We start from the raw sequence: 27,045 nt of genomic DNA on the forward strand, positions 1-27,045 counted from the left end.
GACCCTCAATCCCTTTGTTCGACGGAGGTTCCATGTATTGAGGGCACGTGTCTTTTTTTTGCCCGGCTAAAGGATTGATCACCCTGAGGCTGCCTCCCCACCCTTCAAGTCAAATATAGGGGGGCACGAGTCCTGAGCATGCTCCGAGTTCTAGGGTGTCTTTCTGTTGTTATTGATTCTGGATTTGTAAGTACTGCTTAAATGTATTAGTTATTGGTTTAATTAATAGTTAGATTGTGTTAATTTCACTGTGTAATTCTGTAAAGCGTATCTAAGTTCTGTTAACCACACTGTGTAAATTGTATAATTTTGTGTTGTGTAGTAGTGTTGTATTTAGGTTAAGTATAAGTGTTAGAAATAGAAGCCCCGGAGTTGTTAAGTTGTAAAAGTAGATTTATGACTAACTCCACCAGCTGCCCTAAAATAACCATAGAGGGGCTGGCTTTGGATGGTTCTTTTATTATCATTACTTTGGCTTTGTTTTTTGTATGCTGCGTTGTCTTAGGCAAATTAAGGATAGTGATTTGATATGAGTGAATTGTAATCAAAGAATTGTAATCAGTTGGGTATAATTGTGCCCAAGCTTTTCTACGCAGTAAAAGTATTGAGCAATCGCTAGTTTAAACACCTATTTGGTAATTATTGGTTTTGACCACTTAATAAAAATCATTTGTTTCACCATCATCCAGTAGTTTTCACTGGGTAGTCAGCTTTAACCCTTGAGGCTCCCGTCACATCACCGAACCAAGGTGCAACACCAGTATGGGGAACATTTTCCTTGAATATGGGACTCTGTCATGTATTCAACACCCATATGTGAACTGGGCCACAGTCAAAGACCAGTGGTGTCTGAATGTCAACTAGAAGGTAAACTTCATACCATAGAACTACCATTTACAAGTGAAATGGATTTACATGCACTACAGAAAGAAGGTGAGTACTATTCAGATATCCTGATTTTGTAGCCTATAAAATAAAAAAGCCTTTGCAAACAGTTCCAATATACCCAGACACTGGATCCCTAATTTTAACACATTCTCCAGCTTTCTTCAGTACTTTTCTCTATTAAGCAGCTTATGTTAGTTGCTTTCTTGACATTTTAAGAGTTCAGCGTAGTCACCTTTGAACAAAAAGCCTATTTGAAAAAGTAATATCCGTCAATTAAAAAAATGCCGACCCACTCACGAATATCAAGTGAGAGAATGAGTTAATGGAGAACTGCTCAGAATGTGAGCTCCCTTAAAGAAGCTCATGCCTTGCCAAAGCATGAAATAAAACTCCCATAAAATAGATTTACAGTCAGCGCTCAACTATATTGCACTGCTAAATGTTCCATCTTCACCTGCCTTTGCTTTTATATCTTGTTCTCTGAACCTGATTTGTTGTGCTTAAAAAAGAGTTTATTGTTCATACCCCAGTCCTATGTCTAGGCAAATATTTTCTTTAACAAGTCAGACGCTGAGCTCTATTAATTATCCTGACTGGTGTGCTCATGTCATAATGTTTTCTACTGCAAGTTACAGGTACAAATGAATTACAAGCACAAATACTGTTGAATCTTTGACATGTCATTGTCCTCCAATTGACGGTAATGCTCCTGCTGATGTACAGAAAGAGTTTATCATGAGAACAGTCTGCTGTAGCAATCATTCCTTGAAGGCAACAGATGCACTTATGTATAAATGAATGAGACCGCACCAAATTAACAAAAGAGAATATTACCTATAAGTCAACCTTCCATCTGATCCCACTACTAAGATTGCCACCATTTAATAACTAGGTCCTTTTTCTTCTAGGGGAAAAAATCATGGGAAAAGATGCTGAAGATGGAAATAGGTTGTTGGCCTGCCTGTCTCTGTACAAGAAACCTATAGCAAGAAAAATGTTCTTGTTCTGTTTAGGATATGAAATAACTTAAAAAAAAACCAGTCTTACAGCACCTTAGAGAGTAACAAAAAATGTAGATGGTATCATGAGCTTTTGTGGGCACAACCATAAGTTTCTTATATCCAGTGAAAACAAACTTTGAACTGCACTTGTATATCCTCTCATCCTAGTCACTAACATATGCCCTTTCCCCCCCACAGACACACATTTAATTTTAGTTATTTCCTCTAGGTTAGCTTTCACACTCATTCACTTAAGGCTACGTCTACACAGCACGGCTATTTTGGGATACCCTGCATCTCCACAAGCTGCCTTTTATTTTGAAATAACGGGCGCACTATTTCACCATCCTGGTAAACCTCGTTGCACAAAGGATAAGGAATGGCTCGAAGTAGCACGTTATTTCAAAAACTGGCACTGTGTAGATCTGCCACATGTAAAATAGTCTATTTCAAAATAGATTCAAAATAAGAAATACAATTTGTATAGCACAAATTGCATATCTTATTTCACATTTAGGGTGCTGTGTAGATGCACTCTTAGTGTGAAAGCTAACCTAGTACTACATAGTGTCCCAAAAATCCTAATCCAGACAATGCCAAATTTAACACAAATGTACTGTTCCCACCAGATCCCATTATTTTCTCTCTCAGAAGTGATCCCGTAAACATAAAAGTCTTTTTTTTTCTTTTAGCTATTGTTACTAAGGTCTAGTCTACACTAAAGATCTATAGTGGTATAACTACATCACTCAGGTTCAGCCATGTGTACACTACAGACCTTGCACTGGCATAGTTGTACTAATGCAGCTGCACCACCATAAGAACAGTCATGTAGTCATTCTATGCCAACAAGAGAAAACTCTCCCATCTGTCTAATAAAACTATCTCAACAAGTGGTGGTAGATTTGTCTCTGGGACAGCTCTCCTTCCAACAACGCAGCATTGTGCACACTACCACTTTTGCCAGTGACATTTCGGTCACTCAAAGGTGTGGATTTCCTCTCGCACCCCTAAGCAACTTAAGTTTTGCTGGCGTAAGCGGTAATGTAGACATGACCTTAGAGTACTATACCAGATTTCGTTTGCTTTGAACTGCAACAGACTATGTTTATACTGTGAGTCCATTCAGGGACTTGCACAGTGGAGCCTTCACTAATACACTCCAGCATTTTTAATAAAATGCAAACAATAGGCAGCATTTTGTATTTCACTGTTTCCTAGAATACCTAAACAGTGGTTCATCCACAATAATGGTTTCCACAGCCACAATTGTTCTGTGATCAGCTAAACTGAGTTTAAGTAACATACTAGGTTGTGCCACACAGCCATCAAAGCTGTGTGTTGCCTATTTGCATATACATGCACAACTATCTTAATATGTTTGTATTATTGTAGTCTGGGAAAATATGGCAGCATTCTTAATGACTCAGCAAGGAAATGTGGGAGGAACCCTGTACTACTAGAAAGATAAGTGGGTTCCTGGACAAAGCTAGGCAAATAATAGATTTTTTTCATATTTGGCAGTTTTAAAAAAGTCATTTTGGATAAGACAATCAATTTTGGAGAAACTGAAAAGTAAAAAAAAAAAATCAGGGTTGAATAAAGCTATAAGTTTCAACAATTTTAAGACAAAATTTAATAAAAACCAAAAACTTTTCAAACAATTGTTTTCAAACAAAAATATCATTATTTGATTTTTTTAATGTGTCTTCTAAGAACAATTTGGCATTTGCAAATGTGTTGTTTTTGACAAACAGATCATTGTCAGAATCCGTATTTTTCTCCAAAAAAAAGTTTAACCTGATTTTTTTTTTGCCAAGATCTGTTCTGGGAGTTGTTAGAGGAAACCAGAGAATTATAAAATAATATACCTGCATACAACATCTTTCAGCCCAAAGCATTTTACAAACAGAGGGTCAGGTGTGGTATTTCCTTTCAGAGTGCAAAGAATTCCAGTATCTATGTATGTAAATGTGTCATCCTACTACTCAACTCTTTAGCCACCTCTGGGGAGGTGTGAGGGAGTAGTTTAATAAGGCTACACGACTGTTTAGAACAGAAAATGAGAAGCAATATAACAAAACTGCATGGGAAAATAAACTGCAATCTTGTAGCCCTGCTGGGCCCAAAATATTAGACACACAAGGTGGGTAGACCAACTAAAATAAAAAATATTTTCCATCATCTACCTTGACTCTTTTGAGAAACTCGTGCAGGCAGGAGCTTGACTTCCACCAGAGCAGGGAGTATTATCTCACGTTCTCAGTGCCAAAGATGTGTTTAATTTATACAGAGTTAGCTAGGATAGATGTTCTCAGTTTATACCAACACGAGTTCCCTATTTGATAGCTTGGCACAGTTTCATGTTAGCATTTTAGTCACTATTTAGCTTGTCTTTTGTAAATTGCTTTGTGCCCTCTTTGCTCTTAGTTCATGTTTGTATAACTCTTTTTGAGCGCCCCATTTGAAAGACGCTAGACAAGAGTGTAGCATTAGTTGCTGTCCTCTAGGGGCGCATCCATCATGCGGTGCAGCGTGGAGAAAAGTTTCGCTTCTTGGGATCCAGATCTGATCTGTGTCAAAGTTGAGTGTCTGGAATGGGGCTTGGGACCTGAGTGGCCTCGTTAGCTCAGATCCGCCTAGAACTACCACTTCATTTCTCCAAGTCAGGCGGGGCGGGGCGCGTCTGCGGCCCCAGCTCCTGTGTTGGCCGTGGACGGCTCCCCTCACCCTGTTTTGTTAGCCTGGGAGTAGCACGGCCTCTGCCGCCTCCTCCCGGGGGCTGTGACATTCCAGCTCCTCCCTCCCGCAGAGCGGGCAGGGGTGGAGACAGGCGGACAATGGCTTTTACCTGTCCCGGAGCGGGAGGAGGAGCCGCCGCCGCCGGAGCAGGAAGGAACAAAGTCAACTCCTGCAAGTTTACACGGGACCGGCGCCGCGAGTAGCCAAGGACTTTCCAGCGGAGCGGAGCCTCCGGCAGCCCAGCCAAGTCACCCTTTGCCTGGGGAAGACTGCGAGGAGCCGGGGCAGCCCGAGGTCTCCGCCCGGAGGCGGTGCTGCGCCTTTTGGTCGCCCGCCGAGTTGCTGGCCACTTTTCCTGGGCTGGAAGCTCGCTACCCGTCTGGGGCGCTCCCCGGCCGGCTCCCGGGCTTGGGCCGTCGTGTGGGGGCGGCGCTGGCTGCAGGGCTCCGTCTCTCTCCTGGAGCGCCGCGGGCAGGAAGGGGGGAGGCTGCGACGCTTTCTCTGCTCCCCCCGCGCTTGGTGCCTGGGTTTGTGGCGGGGAGCGGGAGCGCCCCCCTCCCGGCACCTCCTGCGCCTGCCTCCCTATGGCCAAGCGGCCCCATGGCTCTGAGCAAAGGGCTGCGGCTGCTCTGGAAGCAGGAGCCGGCTCCGAGCGCCCTGCTGGAAGCGCGGGCCCGCCACGACTGCCTGCTGCTGGAGGCCGGCACCGTGGCCACCCTCAGTAAGTGCCTCTGGCGGGCAGGGCGCGCACCTGGGAGCGCGGGGTGGGCGTGTCAGGCTGGGGGTGTCCACGCGGGGACGGACCCCTGGCTAAGGGCTGCGCGTCGAGGGCCAGATTTTCAAAGCGCTCAGTTAGGCGCGCAAATACGGCGCAGGCTTTCTGCAGCGCTCAGCACGTCCCGCGCGGAACCCATTCACAACAGCCCTGCCCAGGTTCTCCTTACACGTGTGGAGGTGTGGGCTGCTCTGCAGAAGGCTAAGCTTAGCTCGAACAGTTACACCTGTCAGTAGTTTCCACCCCAGGGTGGGACAACAGGGCCGGGACAACACTAGACTTTTTTTTTCTTTTGCTACTGTAGGTACAATTTATTAGTAGTGCCAACGGTGAGGACACTAGTGTAGAGAAGGGCCCAAAGATTAAAAGATAGGTAAGCCCTTTACTCTGATCAGCATGGAGTTTGTAGTCGATCACTATCCACTCGCCTCTTCTGAAGAAGTAGCAGCTTTCACTCACGAAGAATAACTGGGGGAAATGATTAGTATTTAAAACAAATCTCTCAAAGATTGTGGTTGGAGAAACAAAGAGGGAGCCATAATCTACAACACAGATTGAGGACCATACAATTTGTGAAAAGGAGGAACATTACTAAAAGTCCAGAGTTACAAGCATAAGCTTGTGCTTAATTTTATTACTATCCATGAATCCGTGAAGCCATGTCAATCTGACTGCCTGGGTACTAAAATTAAGCAACTGCATAAACATTTGCAGGTTTGGTGCCAAAGGGTATGGCACAAAGTTTGTATAGAATTTGTAAACGCTTTGGGGGCAGGAATTGCCATTTATTATGTTTGTCCTGTGCCTACCACAGTGGGGCCCAGCCTGGTTGTGGCCTTTAGATGCTACTGTAATACAAATTTTTAATAATTATACATTTTATGTACATATGTACTTACTTACTTACTGCCCGTTACGCCAATGGCGCATAGGGCAGCAACGAAGTCCTTCCACTTCTGTCGGTCGCAGGCCAAAGCGCCTATTGTTCCCCAAGTATGATGATGGTCTTTTAATTCTTGTTCTACCGTTCGGTGCCAGGTTGTTTTTGGCCTTCCTCTCTTTCTCTTCCCATCTGGTTTCCAGTGGAGTGCAATTTTCGTAATAGATCCGTCTTCTCTTCGTAACACATGACCTATCCATCGCCAGCGTCTTTTCATAATTATAGTGGCCATGTCTTCTTGTTTACACTGATACAGTAGATCTTCGTTGGAAATTTTGTTTGGCCAAAATATCCATATGTACACATGTATTTTAAAATTAATTTTTGCTTTGTAATTGCAAATACAACTAGACTTTTTCCTAGCTGCTCATTAGCATTTCATCTGATCTTAGTAGTCACACAAATATTGCAAAGACTATTTGAGCTACATTACCATACAATTTTTACATGTTTATATTTACTGAAATACAAAAAACCACACAGTGTGATCCATTTTTCTCTCATACTGAGATAGTTATATGGAAAAGTTCAAAACTGTGTTTGCATTCTTAAACATCAAATTATGTTTTATTTTTAGAATCTTTTGTAGTTGGTTGGAACATGCATTACATTGTAAGGACAAATTGTTGAATACAGGCAGTCCCCGGGTTACATGGATCCGACTTACATCGGATCCCTACTTACAAACGGGGTGAGGCAACCCCGCGCTAGCTGCTTCCCCCCAGCAGACCAGGGAGACGCAAAGCTAGCACCCCCCCACCCCCCAGCAGACCAGGGAGACGTGGAGCGGCTTCTTTCAGCAGACACCTCAGCTTGAGAATAAAGGACTGAGGGAAGTGAGGTGTGGGAGAATAAAACTGAGCTCTGGAGAAATGTTTGGCTAGTGTTTCCCCTACAATATGTACCAGTTCCGACTTACATACAAATTCAACTTAAGAACAAACCTACAGTCCCTATCTTGTACGTAACCCGGGGACTGCCTGTACAGCCACTCCCCGACTTACGAATACACCGACTTATGACCATCCGTACTTACGACCAACCTCCCATTAACCCCATTATAATATTTTTGAGTTGAGAACCATGTATGTCAAGTTTTTCGAATAGCGTGGGAGGCGCGTTTAAGGGTATTTCCGACTTACGACCAAATCGAGTTACAACCAGGTGTTTGGAACGTAACCCGTTCGTATGTCGGGGACTGCCTGTACATGTTTTGTGCACTTAAGAGAGAAGCAGTATTAGTGATTAATGTAGTCTATAGGATTCAGTTATTAAACATTAGAAAGTTACATTAATTATGCATCAGTTGTTTCTGATGGTGAAAGATCTAGATGTCATAGGTAATAATAAACAGGTACCGGTAGATATTAAAATAGCATATTGCCGTGTCAAGATAACTAAGCTGTCAGTGTCACAGGTGTATTATGATTGGTGTATTACACAACAGTTGGCCTTAAGTTCATCAGAGGAGTTTCAGAGTGGGCTTTTGCTGTGCAGGCTGCCATGTTTACAGGAGGGATGTAAGGGTATGTCTAGATTACATCCCTCTTTTCGAAAGAGGGATGTAAATTAGACATATTTAAATTACAAATGAAGCTGGGATTTGACTTTCCTGTGCTTCATTTGCATAATCGTGTCACGGCATTCTGTCGAAAAACACTATTTCAGAAGTGAAACCATGGTCTAGACGCGGTTCTTTTGAAAAGAAAAGCCTTTTTTTCGAAAGATCCTGTTACACAGTTAAAATTTTTTTTTTTACATCTTTAGTTTATAGATAGACTAACATACCACACTCTACAAAAAAAGTGCATACTATAATACAGGGGGTGTGTGCAGGGGGAATCAGACTGCTAGAATGAGAATACTTCCAGTCTAATTCAGAAGCTGTAGGAAATTACCTCTGTGAAGTAGGGATGTTAAAAAATGGGTAATTATGTAACCACTGAAAAACTCAGTGGTTATAGGCGCCCTCAACAGCAACTGGCTCTCCAGAAGCTGGTGCGCTTTGCTCTGGAAGCTGGCTTTTAAACCAGTTCCCAGTGCATACCAGCTCCTGTCTACCGGCCATACTCCCAGGGAGCTGGCTGCTGCTCTGTTCTACTGCCTCTGATACAGCAGGCAACACTGTAGGGCAGCAGCTGGTTCCCCAAGAGACAGCTTTTAAGTTGACTCCCAGCACACACTTGCTCTTACCTGCAGCCCTGCTCCCGGGGAGCTGGCTGCCACCCCCATGGTGCTGCATCCGATACAGAGACAGCAGCCTACGGCGGCAGCCAGCTCTCCAGAAGTGAGGCAGGAGCCTGTGTGTAACTGTGAACCAATAAGCACAGTTATACATTCACATCTCTACTCTGAAGTATTATTCTTAGGGCTTCTTTTTGGACTAGAATGTGTAATTTCTAGAAAATTGCTAAATCATCTGGTTTTTATTGATTTAACTTCTTAATACAGTGACTATAATCCTGGTCCAAACCATCATTCTGTAAAGTGACATCATCTTTGTCCTACATGGTACAGGATTCCCCCGACTTGCGACGTGATTGGTTCTGGAGAAAGTGTCGCAAGTCAGGGGCGTCATAACTTGAACCCGCACTTACAGTAGGCACTGTGCGCCGTCGTAAATGTGTGCCGAGGACGTCAGTCGGGGGCGGGGGGGGGGGGTTCTGGCCCCTTCCGCATTTACAACAATGGTTGTAAGTACAGGAGGTCGGAATTTGGGCAGTCACATCTCTGAGGCCTCTTGTATTACAGAATAGATCCTGATTGTTGAAAGCCTATGTGGAAGAAGGTCAAAGCTGATATAGCAAGGCTGAATGCGGATAGGAAGACTTTAAGTGGAAAAAATAGTGTTGTTTGGAATAGGAATTGTGAATGGTTAACTGGTAGCTGGTTCCAGTTAACCAGTGGGGACTGGAGCAGATCTGCACCCACTGCAGGCAGGTGGGCTACTTCAGCCCTGTGGGGCCTGGCAGAGGCTGGAACAGCACTCACCCCGGGATGGGGGTGGGGAGCCACTTCAGCCCGGGTTAAACATTGCATTTAACCTGTTAAACAAGATTTTACATCCCTAGTTTGGAACTGGTAAAAGGTGAGTACGTGTAATGCTTTTGGCCTGTTTAGTGAGGATTGCAGAAAGAAGACAGAATCAGCTTAGTCCATCTAAATCTATCATATTTATAGGATGACACTAAACACAGTCCTAGGAATATGCTGACTCTGTGGTGTCTTACAATGTAATGTGAGAAACATGATCAGGTTTCTATTTGTTTTGTGTTTGCTTCTTGTGGAAAAGTTCTCCTGTTTCTCTGATTAATAAGAGAAGCCCAGGTGAGATGAACAAGCTGCTGCTGGCTCCTTTTACCACATCACAGCTTTGATCTTGCAAATGCTTATACATGTTATAAAATGTATACACAAGTTCATAACAGTTAAGCAGATTTTCAAGTGTGTGCAGGATCAGGACCTAAGTAGGCAGGTCGGGTTGCTAGATGTCCGGTATTGGCCCAGACAATCCAGTATTTGCGGCCTCTGTCCCGTAAAAAACCAGAAGATACCAGACATGTAAAATGTCCGGTATTTTCTGTTTTTCTCAGATGGAATGCCGCATGGGACATCCTCATTCTTCCCCCATCTGGCAGAGTGAGGGGAGCAGAGACCGTGGGGATTTAAAGGTGCATTGACTTTTTTTTATGGGTTTTTTTTTTTTTGTTGGGCTTTTTTTTTGATCAACCAATTTTTTTCCCATCCATTTTTTGTACTTTTTGTGAAAGTATGGCAACCCTATGAGGGAAGAACTAGATCCTGACACTGGTGCCAGGGTCTCTTCCTTCTGCTCTTTTCTTGAAAAGCCACTTGCATCTATGTCAGCCAAAATTTTACGTCTGCCCAGCTCCCTCACTAATTTTGCTGTAGGGACTATGGTCTCTCTCTGTCTTCTTTCCACTAAGGCATTTATACAAGTACCAGTTACTGTGGTTTCATAAACTTAAGTCCCAGTTCTGCTCCCAGGGAAGTCAATGGGAGTATGATCTAACTTAAGGAATACAAAGGAAACTGCATTAAGAATTTTGCACTATGCCACTTGAATTACTGTTACTTTAAAAGAATAATTCACAGAGAAAGATCATGCTTGATAAGAGCTTTTTTGAATTTGAGAGGTAGGAATATGAATGGTGCTTTTCATTAGATTCTAAAATAATATTTTTGTACTTTATGTGGAGAAGTCATCACTTTTTGTTGGCTTTATTAAAGGCTAAATGCATGGTCAGTACATCTGCTTGCACCTTCCTTGGTGTTAAATTTTTGAAAAGGGACCCAATTTGGCCTAGAATTTAGATCAAGAGTGGTAAGAAAGGTGACTGAAGAATGTAGATAGCACACACCACACTTGCCTTCTCTACCTGTTAAGAACGCACAACCATATTGTACGTACTGGTGCAGAAGTGCATACCACACTGTATGCATGGACACTGATAAGAAAGAGATCTTGCCTAAACACTAATGGGTAGCTTCATTTTTGCTTGATGATTACTAGAAGCATCTGGTTCCTGTAACAAAATAAACAAATGCAGTATGTATTTGACAATTACCAGGCATGCTGATGTGGTGGGGGGCAAAGAGGGCAGTTGCCATGGGGCCCAGGGATTTAAAAGGGCCCAGAGCTCCTGGTCATCATCTCTGCTACTGCGGTAGTCAGAGCCCAGATCCTTAAAATTGCTGTCAGAAAGCCATGTGGCACACTCTTGGCAGTGGTAAGGATTGGCTGGGGGGAAGGACTGCCACATGGCGCTCTCTGGGCGGTGCTGAAGGCTGGCTTCCCCAGCCCCTCCCCTTCCGCTTAAGGCCCTGCCACTTCCAAGAGAGCTGAATTGGCGCCCTTTTCCAAGTCAGTTGGCTCCCCTCACAATTACACTTGCACATCCATACAGATGGGTAGGAAGTTTCTAGGGTGAGTTCCATCGACTGCAGGTGTATATAAGTAAAAAGTCTCTAGTTCTCTTGGTTGCAAATTAAGGCTTTCAAATGTGACCTGACCTGAATGTAACCCAGTGCCGTGTTGTCGTCCTACACTTGCAAGTAAACAGTTCCAGATGCTTGTGCTACTCAGGGCTTCTGCAAGCTGCAGTAGCGTGAGACGGAGTCCTCGGTACTCCCATGGGCAACACAGAAACCAGTGTAGATCGAGTCCAGTTGTTGCTAGTCAGGGAAGCTCTTCATGTATAGTACTGGGCCAGCTAGAGAGATGCAATGGCAAATTAATTACTCAACAGATTCCAGGGAAACTTGTTAAGTATTGTAGTTCTGCGGTTCTCAAACTGGGGTTGAGGATCCCAAAGTGGGTCACTCACAACCTTGCTTTAATGGGGTTGCCAGGGCAGATATTAGATTTGCTGGGACCTAGGGCTAAAGCTCGAGCCCCAGTTCCCAGGGCCAAAGCTAGAGTCTAAGGGCTTCAGCCCTGGGCAGCAAAGCTTGAGTTACAGGCCCCCTGCCTGGAGCTTCAGCTTTGGCCCCCCTACCTGGGACAGTGAGGCTCAGGAGAGCTCTGGCTTCAGTCCCCTCTCCTGCAGTTGTGTAGTAATATTTGTTGTCAGAAGGGGGTTGGGATGCAATGAAGCTTGAAAACTGCTGGATTCCACTAATATATTTTTGCTGCTGTTGGAGGCCTAGTGGAAAGTTACTTTTAAGCAGATAATAAAGTAAACAGTTGACTAATGATTTTATAATTTAAATACATTTCTGTGTTATTCCTTTAAGTTATGGCTTGAGGTTTCAAAAAGGGTTTGGTTTAAACAAAACTTTATATTATAATCAGAACTGGGAGTGCCATCTTATGCATTGATACTTCTCACACGCTCTTACTAAAGGAAGGGATTGAAGCTAGAATGTTTAGGGCATTATGTGATTTAGCGAAAGGAAAAACATGTGCTTGAAAGGTTACTTTGAGGCTGAATATATCACATGTAAAGGAGAAGCATCTTTTCCCTGAATTGTTCAACAATACTAGGGATGTTAAAAAGCAAGTAATTGGGTAAATGTGTAATGGGTGGAAAACTCAGCGGTTTCATGGTAACACACATCTGCTGCGTGGGGCAGCTGCCAGCTCTCAGGGAGCAGTGTGCCCGGTATCGCATTGGCTCCCTAGGGAATCTGCTGCTGCTTTTGTATTAGCGGTAGCAGTGCCAGGTGGCAGCCAGCTCCCTGAGAGCCAATGCACACTGGCTTCTGCTTGTAGCCCCACTCCTGTGGAGCTGGCTGCCGCCCCTGTGCTGCTGCCTCTGATACAAAGCCAGCAGCACGGGATGGCAGCTGGCTCCCTAGGAGTGGAGAGGGAGCCTGCATGTAATTGTGAAGGTTAACCAATAAGCCCAGGCTTATTGGATGACTATTTACGCAGTTAAACTTTCACATCTCTAAATAATACCTTCACGGTTTTACAGTTAAAAAACATGTAAAGTTCTCCAGTAGTTTCCTTTCCACTACTTGGACCATTAACTCTGTGCTTCATCCCAGCTTGTGCAATCTTAAACACATTACAGGACTATGTAGCACTTTAAAGACTAACAAGATGGTTTATTAGGTGATGAGCTTTCGTGGGCCAGACCCACTTCCTCAGAGCAAATCTTCCACTATTTGATCTGAGGAATTGGGTCTGGCCCACGAAAGCTCATCACCTAATAAACCATCTTGTTAGTCTTTAAAGTGATACATAGTCCTGTTTTTTGTTTCAGCTACACCAGACTAACACGGCTATTTCTATCACTATAAACACATTAGTCTCACTTGTTTTTAGACATTCACATTCTAATTCTCAAGCCCTAGCATGAGTTGCAAACACAGTAGAGGAATGTTTGAACTAAAACAAAAATTCCTGGCTTTGCTTACATTTATTTTACATTTCTTTAGCATGTTCCCATTAATATATGTTTTATAAATGCCTTTTCTAAAATAATAAAACCTTTACGTTGAGCCTTAAATACCTGGTCGTGTCCCATTTGACACACCATTATCTGTGCAGCTTGGCTGTCTGGTTGTTGCTGACTTCCATTGATGGGGCTCCCCAGGAGCTTCAGTAACACAAACATGTCAACATTCAGCTCAGACAGAATTATTTCTAGGCCTTCCCATTGCACAGAGGGAGCGCATCCAGTACTGTGTCCCTTCAGGAGTGCTGCATGCGTCCTGGTCTTGCTCTGCAGGCTGTCTTAAAGTGGGCAAAGGGAACACACTGACTGAACAGTTCAGGGGTTGCAACTGGGACTGGCCTTTATACCATGCAGAAGGGAAGGTTTCCTAGTGCCCTACCCCTGCACTGCATACAGACCCATCACATTTGGGCCAGTGACAGAATCCCATTTTGGAGTAGCACTTGTTGAACCCACTGATGGAAATGCATTGCTAGTGTAAATGGGAACAGTTCTGTTGAAAACAACAAAGCAGAGCCTGTATATGTCTGGGTATGTGTACACTACCACTACCTCTCTCTCCCCGTGGCAGTGCATCTTAGAGCTGGGACAGCTGACTTAAGTTTGTAGGGATTGCACTAGGGGTCTAAAAGTAGCAATATAGATGCTTGGGCTTGAGCCAGGGTTGTGTCTGCCTGTCTTGTCTCAGAGCCTGGGCACTAGTAGGAGCCAGAACATCTACACTGTTATATTTCACACACATAGGTTGCAAGCCCAACTCTACTGAACCATTCTCTGAGACTCTCTGCCACAAGTCTCCTTTCGCACCTTTAATGCCCATGAATTAGGCCTGGTGACTAATTTGTTGTGCACATTGATATCATATGGCTCACTTCACATTCTATCTAAAGTTCTTTAAATTAAACTCCTTTCTCCACTCAAAAAATAGCAAGCCAAATACTGTTTTGGTTCTATACCATACAGTTACTCAGGGTTTGTCTACAGTTACAGCACTGCAGCTGAATTGGTGTAGTTGTATTGCTGCAGTACTTAGTGAAGATGCTACTTATTCTGACTGGAGAGCTTCTCCCATTGGCTTACGTACTCCACCTCCCCAAGAGGCAGTACCTATGTGAATGGGAGAACCCCTTGCATTGATATAATGTAATCTACACCAGGGTTTAGGTGAGTATAGCTACATTGCTCAGGGTTGTGGAAAATCCGCACCTCTCAGTGATGTCCGTACAACTACATAAGTTGTACAGTGGATATAGACCAAGCCTTCAACTGTAATGTCTTTAGGATAGGGGCTGCCACTTTATCAAGTGTCTTGTACAATGCTCAGCACCATGGGGAGGGGGCCTCTGGACTCTATCACACAATACCTATAGTAAATTGGCACAAAGACCTGATCTGTAGAGATCTCTGAACTTCCCCACTCTCCAGATTTGCATAGCCCCCATGTCACCAGCTACAGCTAGGCTTGACATGTTGGTCGTTGCTGTGTTCAGAGGCTACTGTAAATGTGCAATTCTGTGCTGCATCTTCAAGGGTTGCAGTACTGAAGATGCAGCATTGGAATGGAGGTTGTGGCTTAATGCTACGCTTGTGCTCTTTGAATTAAGAATTCCTCCAGGGGACAAAATAGTGCCCAGCGAAAATTAAAGCAGCTCCCCTCCTCCTGCCCCCCTCCCCCCCCGCTGATATAATTTATGCCACCTCACCCTGGGCTTCCTGTTGGATGCAGCACAGTCTAGAATCCTGAGAGTGCCATTTCCTGTGCCCAGGGACACTCCCTGTGCCAGCTCTTGTGAAGGGAGTAGCTTAGAGCCATTTCTGGAACCCCTATGCTGTACCTCCACCAGGTGGATTCTCCACCAGATCCTGAAGGCTTATTACTGATCCCTGCACACTTCTAGGGTGTCCGACCCTGGAGCAACTGCCCCCTTTGCTGCTCCTTGTCGGCGGGACTGGATATGTCTACAACACCATGTGCAAAGCCAAGCTAGCCCAGGCTTAACATTTGATGCTCACTGAAACTTCCATCTTTGATCCAAGCTCTTTTAATGTGTGTGCAGTGTCTTGTCTTGCCTTGCCAGCTTCTGTGGCTTTTTTGCACTTAACATCAGCTGCTGCTTGTCATGAGCTGCACGTGGTGTCACATTTTTGAATTGCTTAATCTCCAGACGGTATACATATTGTACACTTCAGTCTTTAGTTTAGACTGTGCCATATTACATTTTGTTGATGACCCACGTTCCAGTCCCTGTTTTTTGAAGAAATCTCTATTTTCCCTGATGCCTTTTCCAGTCTTTCTTGAGTTTAGCCTGCTAGCTTGTCAATCTTTTCTCCACCCCCATCAGTCTGTTATCTTGATCTCTTAAACTATTTCTGTAATCTTTTCTTTTAGAGAAGGGTCCTGAAAGTTGCAGTGTTTGGAGCAAGGATTTTTCTTCTGTCATGAAGTGTGCTATGGCGGCCATTAGTAAAAGTGACACAGAAAAGGAGGAAAATGGTTTTCTACCCCCTTTTTTGTTTCTTTTTGATCTATGAAGAAGTCCTGAGATTATTTACTCCATATTTTTACTGATGTAAATGAGATCAGAATGCATTCTCTTGTGTACTCTGATGTAAATTTACACTGATTTGCTCTTTTGCCAAATAGTTTTGTCAAGAATACATTTTTGTCTTTCAAAAACTCATTTTTGCCATGTTGCCTATATTAAATGTGTTCTTCTATGTCTTCTGTGTGTCTTTGCTCTGAGATTTGTGGGGCAAGGATGATTCCTTCTCATATGTATAAAAATTGCCTAGCATATGTGGGTGATATTCAAACAGTATTTTTTTTAAATAGCTCTGGTCTTAGGGCTGTATGAATTATGTGTGTGTCTTCTGATCTGGATAGGGTGTCTGCTTATGTCTACATCATGTGTTAGTGGATACAACAGTTAATTAATGATCTGTTTGTGGATTTACAATTGGCTCCTCTCTTTTTCCTTTATGTGGTGTTTGAAGAGACTTGTTTGCAATTTTTAAAAGTCTTTTATGGGGACGGTCCATTCCTAGTTAACATTGTAAACCTACATGTTTATTCACATGTTATCTAATTGTCTTGTTTGTTGAGTGAGATCTTCTGGGAGGGGTTTGGTAAAAGGCTATACCAGCCTGAAACCTGAATTGAGAAACTAAGGCTTAGTGCCTTTTTCTTTTGACAGCTCCTGAAGAAAAGGAGGCAATTAAAGGGCAATATGAAAAACTCATGGATGCCTATGGCTGCTTGGGAGAACTCCGTCTAAAATGTGGTAAGTAGCTTTAGGGATGAGGATGGTTGTTAGATGCCCAGACACACATGGTTTAATCCCAGTGACTGGAGGGTTGCCTAATTTCTGTCAGTTTTGGAAGACATTTGGTTCTTGGTAAATATAACCATTTTATTGCTGGAAAAATTATGTTTTTATTTGCTGTGCATTTGATTAAAACCACACTGTCAAATATTATCTTAAGAGTTTTTAGGTTAAGTGTTTTTGTAAGACCCTCTTAGCAGCTTGTTGTTTTTCCTACCACTTTTGTATACTATAAATAATGATTTTTTTTCCTCCTCTCCTTTTATTTTGAATTGAGGTAGTTTCAATAATGGCTCTTATGATTGCTAAGATCCCAGTTGTGCAAACCCCCATGTACATGAATGACTTTACTCACATGAAGAGCCAAATTGACTTCGGTGCGGCTTTTTGCCTGCATGGGTGTTGACTGAATCAGTCCCATAACTTCAACTAATGCTGCAGAATATCATAATGCAACAGTATTGCTGTTAACTTTGATATGCTTTCCAGAATCTTGAATCAGTAAAGAAGCTGCTGCTACCCTACACAGACATACAATGAATTTTTGGTGTGCTATAGGAATAGAGCCTTATCTCACTGCTTTGAAGGTGCTCGGTAGCCTGCGGAATTGGGCCCAGTAAAAATACATTTCAGTTTGATCCTTAAGATGGTTTAAAACAAAACAAAACAGAAAATTTTAGTGCTTGTAAAGTGTGCCTTATTTACAGCTTCTGAGATTGAAATACTCTATCTCTAATGCAGGTAATAATTATACAAACTTCCCTATACTGAGCTGGCAAAGAGCCTTAACCTTGACTTCTAGGCATGAGGCTCTACTTCATTTGCATCCTACATTGTCACAATCCTTGGCCTCTTTTATGAACTGGTATAACACATAGTGATGGGGTGAATGATTGTATTCTAGGAACGAGTATAAGATTATGTACTGAGGTTTTGTCTAGACTAGTGCTTTTGTCAGCAAATCTTTTGTTGGTTTAAAAAAAACACCCCTGACCAGCAGAGGTTTCACTGACTAACTTGTGACTAGCTTTTCACTGAAAAACACTAGTATGGACTAAGTATGTAAAATCCCATTTAATTGGTTAACAGGTTAACCTGATTAAAGGGTGAGCAGGTGAGGCTGGTCCAGCCAGCTGAAGTGCCCCAGCCTGTGCATGCCCCGCGGGACCAGGCCCACCGTGGACAGGGGCTGCTCTGACCGGCTGGAGAGCCCTGCCTATGGCGCAGACGGGGGCTACTCCAGCTGGGCTGGAGAGTCCCTGCCCACGACAGGCCTCACAGAGATGGAGAAGCCTCCTGCCCGCGGTCAGTAGGAAGCTGCTCCCTCCTCCACCTGTTAGCCAGTTAACCACTCGCATCCCTAGTATGGACAGCACTATTCTAGCATGTCAGTTCTTTCCCACTGGCATAGAGTGGCTACACAGGAGACCTTACAGTGGTATTGTGTGTACCTAGCCTAACTCATTTCATATAGGACACTGAACAGCTGTTAAATGGTGATGACTTCCATCTACTATAATTTGGGATAGATTTGGAGCAGTTATCTATAGGTGAAGACTATGTCCAGGTATAAATCTGCAGATCCATCTCACTACTTGAAACAAGACAGGGATTTTTTTTTCTTTTTGGTTCGTTCAGCTTCTTGTAGGATAATTCAGCGATTCTATTAAACTGGATGTCCTTTTTGTTTGTGCAATTGAAAATAAGAGAGAACGTACCATTTTTCTTGGCACATACAACTATGTTTCCTCAGAGGAGTTCAACTAAACCTGTTGTGATAGTTAAGGGATGTGGTGAATAATCCAAGCACTTCAAACCATAGCTACGGCTGGTATCCTCTTTGCGGAGGGTAATTAAATCAGTCACTTCTCTGCCTGTCCACACAATAGCTTACTTGTCTGAAATTTCTAGGCCCAAGGAAGGTGTATGTCAGCCTAGATGATGTAATGATCCCTTCCAGATTTAAAAATCTGTGAACTCTATGAAATCTGTGAAGTTCCCGTAACCGTCATATTAAACATTGCATTAATAATAATAATGATACCAAACTGTTTAGGATAGTCAAGACAGAAGCAGACTGTGAGGGACTCCAAGAAGATCTCACCAACTGAGTGATTGGGCAACAAAATGGCAAATGAAATTTAATGTGGATAAGTGTAAAGTAATGCACATCGGGAAAAATAACCCCACCTATACGTACAGTATAATGGGGGCTAATTTGGCTACGACAAATCAGGAAAGAGATCTTAGAGTTATCGTGGACAGTTCTCTGAAAACTTCCATGCAGTGTGCAGCGGCGGTCAAAAAGGCAAATAGGATGGTAGGAATTATTAAGAAAGGGATAGAAAAAATACCCAGACTATCTTACTGCCCCTGTATGAAACTGTGGTACTCCAACATCTTGAATACTGTGTACAGATGTGGTCTCCTCACCTCAAAAAAGATATTTTGGCCTTGGAAAGGGTTCAGAAAAGGGCAACTAAAATGATTAAGGGTTTGAAACGGGTCCCGTATGAGGAGAGGTTAAAGAGACTGGGACTTTTCAGTTTAGAAAAGAGGAGACTGAGGGGGGATATGATAGAGGTATATAAAATCACGAGTGGTGTGAAGAGGGCGGATAAAGAAAAGTTATTTATTAGTTCCCTAAATAGTAGAACTAGAGGACACCAAATGAAATTAATGGGTAGCAGGTTTAAAACTAATAAAAGAAAGTTCTTCTTCACGCAGCATGTAGTCAACCTGTGGAACTCCTTGCCAGAGGAGGCTGTGAAGGCTAGGACTATAACAGATTAAAGAGAAGCTAGATAATTTCATGGAGGTTAGATCCATGAAAGGCTATTAGCCAGGGGATAAAATGGTGTCCCTGGCCTCTGTTTGTCAGAGGCTGGAGAGGGATGACAGGAGACAAATCGCTTGATCATTGTCTTCGGTCCACCCTCTCTGGGGCATCTGGTGCTGGCCACTGACGGCAGACAGGATACTGGGCTAGATGGACCTTTGGTCTGACCCAGCACCGCCGTTCTTATGTTCTTATAATAATATGGCTGATGTGTGGTGTTTACCTATTTTTCCTTTCTTCAGACTTTTTACTGCTATGTTTGCCCACATCATTTATTTATGTTTTGGGAAAATCTGGTTTGTTTTTTCTGGTGCCTATCACCTGAGAGATTCCCCCTGCTTGTGCTCTGCCAATGCATCTCTATCGTGTCCCAACATTACCACTGTACTGTTCCTGTTTGGAGCCACTTCTGAAAAGAGACTGTCAAAAATTCTGTTAATGACTTCTTAGTAAGGACCAATTGCTAGTTATATTTGCATAGTTCCCATAACTGAATAGCCACAGACTGCTGTAATGTAATAGAAAAGACCATAGATTCCCACACTTTTCCCAGGGCAGATTACAACGAGAAGGGAAATGTCATTTGCACACCTGCTCTTTCATTGGTAGTTGGAGGGTCCATTTTTTTTTCAGGTCCCAAATACCATTCTCATTCATAATCCCTACAGCAATTGCTTTCATGGAAAAGTGACAATGGGAAGACATAATTTTTTTTCACTTTTTCTAATGCATTTTAACAGCTGGAAACCGGGAGAGCAGCACAATGTAACAGTCAGCTCTCTGCAGCCAGTGCTTTGCAGAGCACAGTACAGGAACCTATGGAATAGGCAGTGACAGAGTGGCCTGTTTGACTAGTTGGTCGTTATGGGAGAGCTGCAAGAAAAACAGAACATTTTGTGAGTGCTAATTTGGCCAAAAATATATTTTGAAAGTACTCTCCAAAGGCATACATAAAGGAGTGTATTTGCCCAACTGAGAGACAGTCTTTTTTACAGAACAAAAAATGTGTCTGGGTGCTCTACAGGCAATGAATTAACCTCTAAATATCAATACTTAGGGATCATTCACCTTGTCTGCAGAAGTTTAGTGTACAGGGTATTTCGTTTCCAACTGCCACAGAGAGGAGAATAGACGCTGCTTTTTACATTCTTTGCACAAGAATGATGGTGGACTCTGTGAAGCTGCTCACAGAGTTAATGTTTCCCAGCAGTGACAGCATTCGCTTGACGTCAGTTAGGATGACTCAGAGTCGCTGCTTTCTTTTGGTTTGGGAGGAGCTGTAATGGCATTAACAGCTGAAGGTTTCTGTGCAGTGCTTCAGCCAAGATTTTGCAAGGCAGGGTTAGCAGTGTGATGATGATTATTTTAAGCAATACGCTAAAGCTGGGTTTTATGGTACTGTATAGTGCACTGTTCAGATGCAGTAGTGCCAGTAAAAGATGTGCATATAAGATAAATTCAGGAAGCTATCAACTGTGGGGGTTGCTTTATTTGATGAAATAATAGATTTATCTTTTGAAAAACATTCTGGCTGTGTCTACATTGGTATCCCTTTCCGGAAAAGGGATGCTAATGAGACACTTCGGAATTGCAAATCTGCGGGGGATTTAAATATCCCCCGCGGCATTTGCATTTACATGGCTGCCGCTTTTTTCCGGCTCGGGGTTTTTGCCGGAGAAAAGCGCCAGTGTAGACGCGAATCTCCGGAAAATAAGCCCTTTTCCAGAAGATCCCTTATTCCTACTTTCAAGGAATAAGGGAACTTCCGGAAAAGGGCTTATTTTCCGGAGAATCGCGTCTACACTGGCGCTTTTCTCCAGCAAAAACCCCGAGCCGGAAAAAAGCGGCAGCCATGTAAATGCAAATGCCGCAGGGGATATTTAAATCCCCCGCAGATTTGCAATTCCGAAGTGTCTCATTAGCATCCCTTTTCCGGAAAGGGATGCCAATGTAGACACAGCCTCTCTGTGTATGTGTACATTAGACATATGTTATAATGAGAGAGATTTTCACAGGCACAAAAGGTAGGTAGGTGCTTGGCTTCCATTTGTGCCTTTGTACAAGTTTAATGTCCTTAAAGTTTAATGTCAGCACTTAGAAGGATGAAGAAAGGTTTTGAGCCTTAAACACCTTCTTCAGTTAGTATCATGGAAGAGTGCGGCCCTTGACCATTTACCAAATTATTGGAGTGCCCCATAAAAAAAAACTATTGCCCATCCGGAGCTTGATGAGTAGATAACTGCAGTTCACAAAAGAAAATAGGATACTTGGATGCAACAAAATAAGACTAGAAAAAATTCTGAAAAATACTGTATTGTATCACGCATAGATGCATGTTTTCATTAGGCTTATGGTGTCCAGTTGAAATATAGCAGAGACTGAATAGTAATAGATGGTTGGGTTTGAGGATTTTCAGATGACTAGAGTGAAAAATCTGGATGATTTCAATTGCAAAAGGAGAGAGGGGTAGATTGAGGGTTCATTATTCTCATTCCCGAGAATGAGAATTGACTAGTTTTTCCTTTTTACTGTATTTCACAATAGAAATCTTTGAATCCTGTGCTATACCGTGGGAGAAAATGATTAATGAGCCATATACAAAGGCTTAATATAGTACCCACATTTATTGGTATCAGTCATTTTCCAACATTATGCTTCTTGGGGTATCCTCTCTGAACTTTCCTCAAGGCAGCTGATTTCATAGGACCTGAACAAAAAGTATAGAAGTTAATTTTGTCTTATTGTCTAACTGAATGTCCTCCCAGCCTCCCCCTCCTCCACACAGCCTGGCAAGTGGGTCATTCAACACACATTCCTGCAAATTGCTCAGTGTTCCTATTTGCTGTAAATGTCCTCTTCAAAGCCAAAAATGATTATTACAATTCACCATAGGGCTACTTTATGATCTCCGTTACTATACATCACATTTACACCAAGGAACTGTATTCAGAATTTATCCTACTATCCCTGAAAGAAGAGTTTTATTCTATTCTGTAGATTGTGTTTGCTCTAGTGAAATGGAAAGAAGAGGGGGACTCCTTCATCTTTTTCAAATATTGTTATTTTTTATGTCTTACTTGGAAGAATCTTGTGCTAGGCATTTTGGGAGACAAGTTAACAGACTAGATGGGCCAAGGTCTGATCCATTAAGGCCGCTTCTGCGTTTCTAACCACCTGTTAGCTCTGTAGTGATGAAAATGTCATTCCACACGGACACTGTGAAGCAGGGGTGGGGAGCCTCAGGCCTGGTCCCCGGCTTGCCTGGGTCTGGCCCCCAAGGTTCATCATTGGGGAGCCCGTGCTGGTGCTCTGCGTTCCCCTCTCCCCCGCAGGTCTGGATCACAGAAAATCTATTAGCCTGGGCCCCACTAGGCTCTGGTGTGGAAGGGGAATGTGGGGAATGTCCTTCTCCCTCTCACTTCTCAAAGTGAGGGGCTTCTTACTTTGCTTCTCACTTGTATGCCACCCCCATCTGATTTTTCTGTGGGTCAGCGGCCCCCAACCCAAAAAAGTTTCCCCACTCCTGCTGTAAAGGCTGGAAGGAAGCAGAAATGTCGATTTTTACCCATGTGTAAAGTAAATTGTAATTTTTCTTTCAAGTGCAATTTAAGTGCAGATTTAGGTTCCCAAGGTGAGAGTGACTGTAAAATATCCACTTGGGCTTGTGCAAGTGTGAAGCGCATATTAAGACCTGGAGCGCTTTGGTTCCTCTTCAAGGTTTCCTTTCTTGGGTTGCTTTAAATTGTTTCTTTTCTGATGACTCTCTGAATATCAGGCACTCAGTAGCCATTTAAGCTGCATATAATATGCTTTCTGCTACTGCCCCGTTGACACAAGGAAACTTTTAACATATTTTTCGTCTCTTCCAGCTTATTAATGTTCATTTCTCATCTAAGTTTTTGTTTTGTTTATTGAAAAATAGGGCTGGATTTTGGCTTGTTCCTCCATAGGTATACAAAGAGCTAGGGATGTGAAAGGGTTAACTAGTACCTGGGAGCAGCCCCTCACCCACAGCCTGCCGCAGGTGGAGAGTCCTGGGCCAGGAGCCAGTGGCAGCTGCAGCCCCTCTGCTGGGATTGGGAGCCTGTCAGTGGTGGCAGCCCCAGTGTGGGGGGCTGGGGCCAGGATCCTCCTTAATCAGTTAACCTAATGTTTAACTGATTAACTGATTAATCGGGATTTTACATCCCTACAAGGAACCTGCTGGCCACAAACGAAGAACTTCTGCAGCTAAAGTACGTGCAGTCCCCTGAATACAGTACAAGCCTAGCTTGTGATTAGCACTGCTAGCTAATGGAAACTTCAGCAAGTTGATTCAGGGTTAATTTTTATTCTGATCTTAAAGGAATACTGTCAGCCTTGTAGAATTTGTTTCTTTTAACCTTGAAGACACTTACATTTAGTAAAGCAACAAATGTCTGTCACATCAGCAGTAGTTTGGTGGTGTGTGTGGGTGGTGTTGGTTTTTTTTTTGTTTTTGTTTTTGTTTTAATTCTGTTGCTTGTGTATTCAGTAAAGCATAAACCTCCTGACTGCTGTTTGGCTCCTAAGAGTTGGATCCTGGCATGTGTACACAGTGCTGATGCAGCAGGGATAGATCAACAATGAAACTGATTTATGTAGTTTTGATGTGATGTATACTAACATGGTAGCTCACATTATTTGCAGTTTTTCAATTAGTTTTATTTGGAATACTATGGGATGCAATGTTTAAAATGTGACACAAATAAAATGGATACAATTTGAAACGTTAAGGCTAGTGGGACTAACAGTATTGCTCTATTTGGAAATAAACAATTGTGAGAAGTAACATATGGACCTACGGGGAGGTCAGTGTGTGTCTGGTTTTCATTTCTCTCTCTTTGTGATTACAGTATCTGTCGTACAGTGTTTTCTCAATGTGAATTCCGTGACTTGAAGCCACTGTTTCTCTGTTTGCAAAATATCACAGCATTAATGACAATAACTGGCTCAGAAAAAAGTTTAAGCCATGATCCTCTGAGAATCCAGTGTCATCCATTCATATACTGTAGGAAATTGTCTATCATATGGCAAGCTGATTTTATTTTACTGTTTCAAACAGGATGTTTTCTGTGGCTTTTTCTTTTGTGGGGATTTACTGCATAAGAAGAATGTAATAGTTTAGAGCCCAGAAAACCCTCCTGTAAAATCTTGGTAGCTAAATGCTTTATTTCCACCCAATAATTACCCAGTACGTTAGCAGTTGTAAATTTCAAAAGCAGAGAAAATAAGCTTTTAATTTGCAAGATACAGTAACAGATTTAACAATGTAAATTAAGGCCAAAAGCCCGATGAGCCTTGTGTGTGCTTGATTTTAGGTTTGTAGGTAGTCTTACTGCTTCAATGAGTTAAGCACATACATAAGTCTTTGTAGGATCAGAGCCCAAAAGCTGTGTAGCTATTCTCACATTAAATCAACTGTATATTTTTATAAAAAGGGAGGGGGGAGTTTATGGCTGCTTGAAGTAATACGTATTAGGGATTTAAAAGTGTAACCCGTTAACCGATAAGCATCAGCTTATCTGTTCTGGTTGCGGTTAAACTCTTTCACTGGCGCATGCTGGCTCCCAGTGCTGGCCCCACTCCCGGGATCCAGGTGCTGCTCTGCAGTGCTGGCTTTGCGGTATAAGGCTATAGTATAAGCCAGTGGTTCCTCAGGGGCAGTTGGGGCTGCTAGCCCGCAGGGCTCTTTCCCCCTCTCCCACCCATGCAGTGCTTTAGCTGAGGACTGGGGGGAAGAATTTGAGGGCAAGAGGATCAATTTTCGGGGCTTCTGACTGGCAATATGGAGACCTCCGATTCGGACTGCTGGCCTTATTTTTCCCAGGCCTTTGCTACACTGATTTGCACTAGCTGACGACCTGGCTCATAATCTGTAAGATGCCCAAGATGAGGGATATTTTTCTGCATCATCTCTATTAGATGCCAAGTGTGGTTCACCATTAAATGATGTAATTTCCTGGTTTTAATCCTTGATAATTATGCACAGTCGGTTACAAAGTAAATGGGAATAAAATATAAAGGGTTATTGCCATTTCTAACACTCAAAGCTATAGTATTGGCTAAGAAAACACAACATATGTGCTTAACACCCTCCCCCTACACACGCACGCACGCGCACACACACAAATAGGAACATGGTGTACTCTTGATAAAAGAAAGACTCACTAGGAAATAACTTTTTATAAATAACCACCTACACTGGCCTTTATACTGAACTATGCGGAACAGCATGAATAGATTCAAACAGAAACATGCTGAAGTCCCACTCCTATGTGTCTGCGTAAATGTTGGGGGTCTGCAAATAGCCCCCTTCAAGCAGGTGTTCTGATCAGATGTCTGAAAGAGTCAAGGGAAGTTTAAGTGCTAAAAGCTTTTTTATTGAAAACTCTGTAGTAGGGAATCACTACAGAATAGTGAAATCACAATAGTAGGGAATCACTAAGTATAGACACCACTTTTGTTGCATGTCCACACGATGCTTCCTTGTGTCAGAGTAACATCAACAGGCAGAATCGAGCCTGGGATCTCTGGAGCTTAGTGCATGAGCCTATAACACTTGAGCTAAAAGCCACCTGACTGTTAGCTAAGGCTGTAGAGCAGACTCATTATACTCTCTGTAAGTGGTCTCAATGCCACTAGATGGGCCAGTACATCACACCCAGGAGGTGTGTGGGTTGCATAAGCACAGTGTATCCACACTAGCAGTTCTTGTTCCACCACATAGAGCAGTGCACTGTGAGTAGCTATCCCACTGTGCAACTGGCTGCATGGTGCTTTGGAAAGGGTTTGCAAGGCTTCATGGGGCAGATATAGCATCATGTGATGCGGTTTTTCAAGCCCAGTGGTTATTTGGGCATCCTAATGGATTGCCAGCCACTTTTCAACTGAAGTGCATGGGGAAGGAGTAGGACAGGGGTGGGAGAAAGGGCATCTGCGGGCTGGATCCGGCCCGCCAAGCGGGTTGATCCGGCCTGCGGAGGCACTGCCGCTCCCCTGCCCCCAGGCCAATCAGAGCCTGGGCACAAGGGGAAGCGCGTGAAGTTTCCTCCTCCCTGCCCCCGCCCTGCAAGGAGTGTGTGGTACTTAGATGCACCATGCATTCCTGGCAGGGTGGGAGAAGACTTCGTGCACTGCCCCGCCCCCAACTCCTGGTTGGCCTGGGGGTAAATGGGGGAGCGTACAAAGTCTCCTTCCACTGTCAGGGGCATGGGTTCCTAGGCGGAACCTCTGGGGGTGGTGCAAAGACTTCACAAGTTCCCCCACTGCCAGACTAATCATGGTCTGCAGGTGGGAAAGCAGGGAAGTATCCTGGCCCCACCGCTGCCACCTGAAACAACCCACTGGCATACTAAGAAAACTGCCAGCTGTGCAAGGGTGAAATTTGCCTCTGTGTGGTGAGCCAGCACCAGGGCTAATTTCACTCCAATAGGGCTTCAGGGATGCATAGGCTTTGTCTGGGGCTTTTGCACAGGGCCAGCTTTCAACATAGCAGAGGGAAAGGTAGAAAAGTTGACAGTCTAAAATGTTGATGCTGCTTCTGAAATGTGTGTCATAACTGCCTTGTCTTTCTGGCTTTCCCCTTCAACT

The 27,045-nt window shown here is 43.3% G+C and overlaps 1 protein-coding gene across 2 annotated transcripts in view; it reads left to right on the forward strand.

Annotated features, from left to right (window-relative positions):
- Nucleotides 1-3,731: 3,731 nt before the first annotated feature.
- Nucleotides 3,732-27,045, forward strand: part of SYNJ2 (synaptojanin 2) — an 84,187-nt gene continuing 60,873 nt past the window's right edge. The window contains exons 1-2 of one of the 2 annotated variants that reach the window (XM_075924523.1): nt 3,732-5,352; nt 16,467-16,553. In XM_075924523.1, the coding sequence (XP_075780638.1) occupies nt 5,232-5,352; nt 16,467-16,553 (208 nt within the window). In that variant the 5' untranslated portion in view covers nt 3,732-5,231. Of the gene's footprint in view, nt 5,353-16,466; nt 16,554-27,045 lie in introns of those variants that run through there. The other variant, XM_075924524.1, reaches the window with a different exon arrangement.

Source organism: Pelodiscus sinensis, chromosome 3, assembly GCF_049634645.1.
Source record: "Pelodiscus sinensis isolate JC-2024 chromosome 3, ASM4963464v1, whole genome shotgun sequence".
NCBI lineage: Eukaryota > Metazoa > Chordata > Testudines > Trionychidae > Pelodiscus > Pelodiscus sinensis.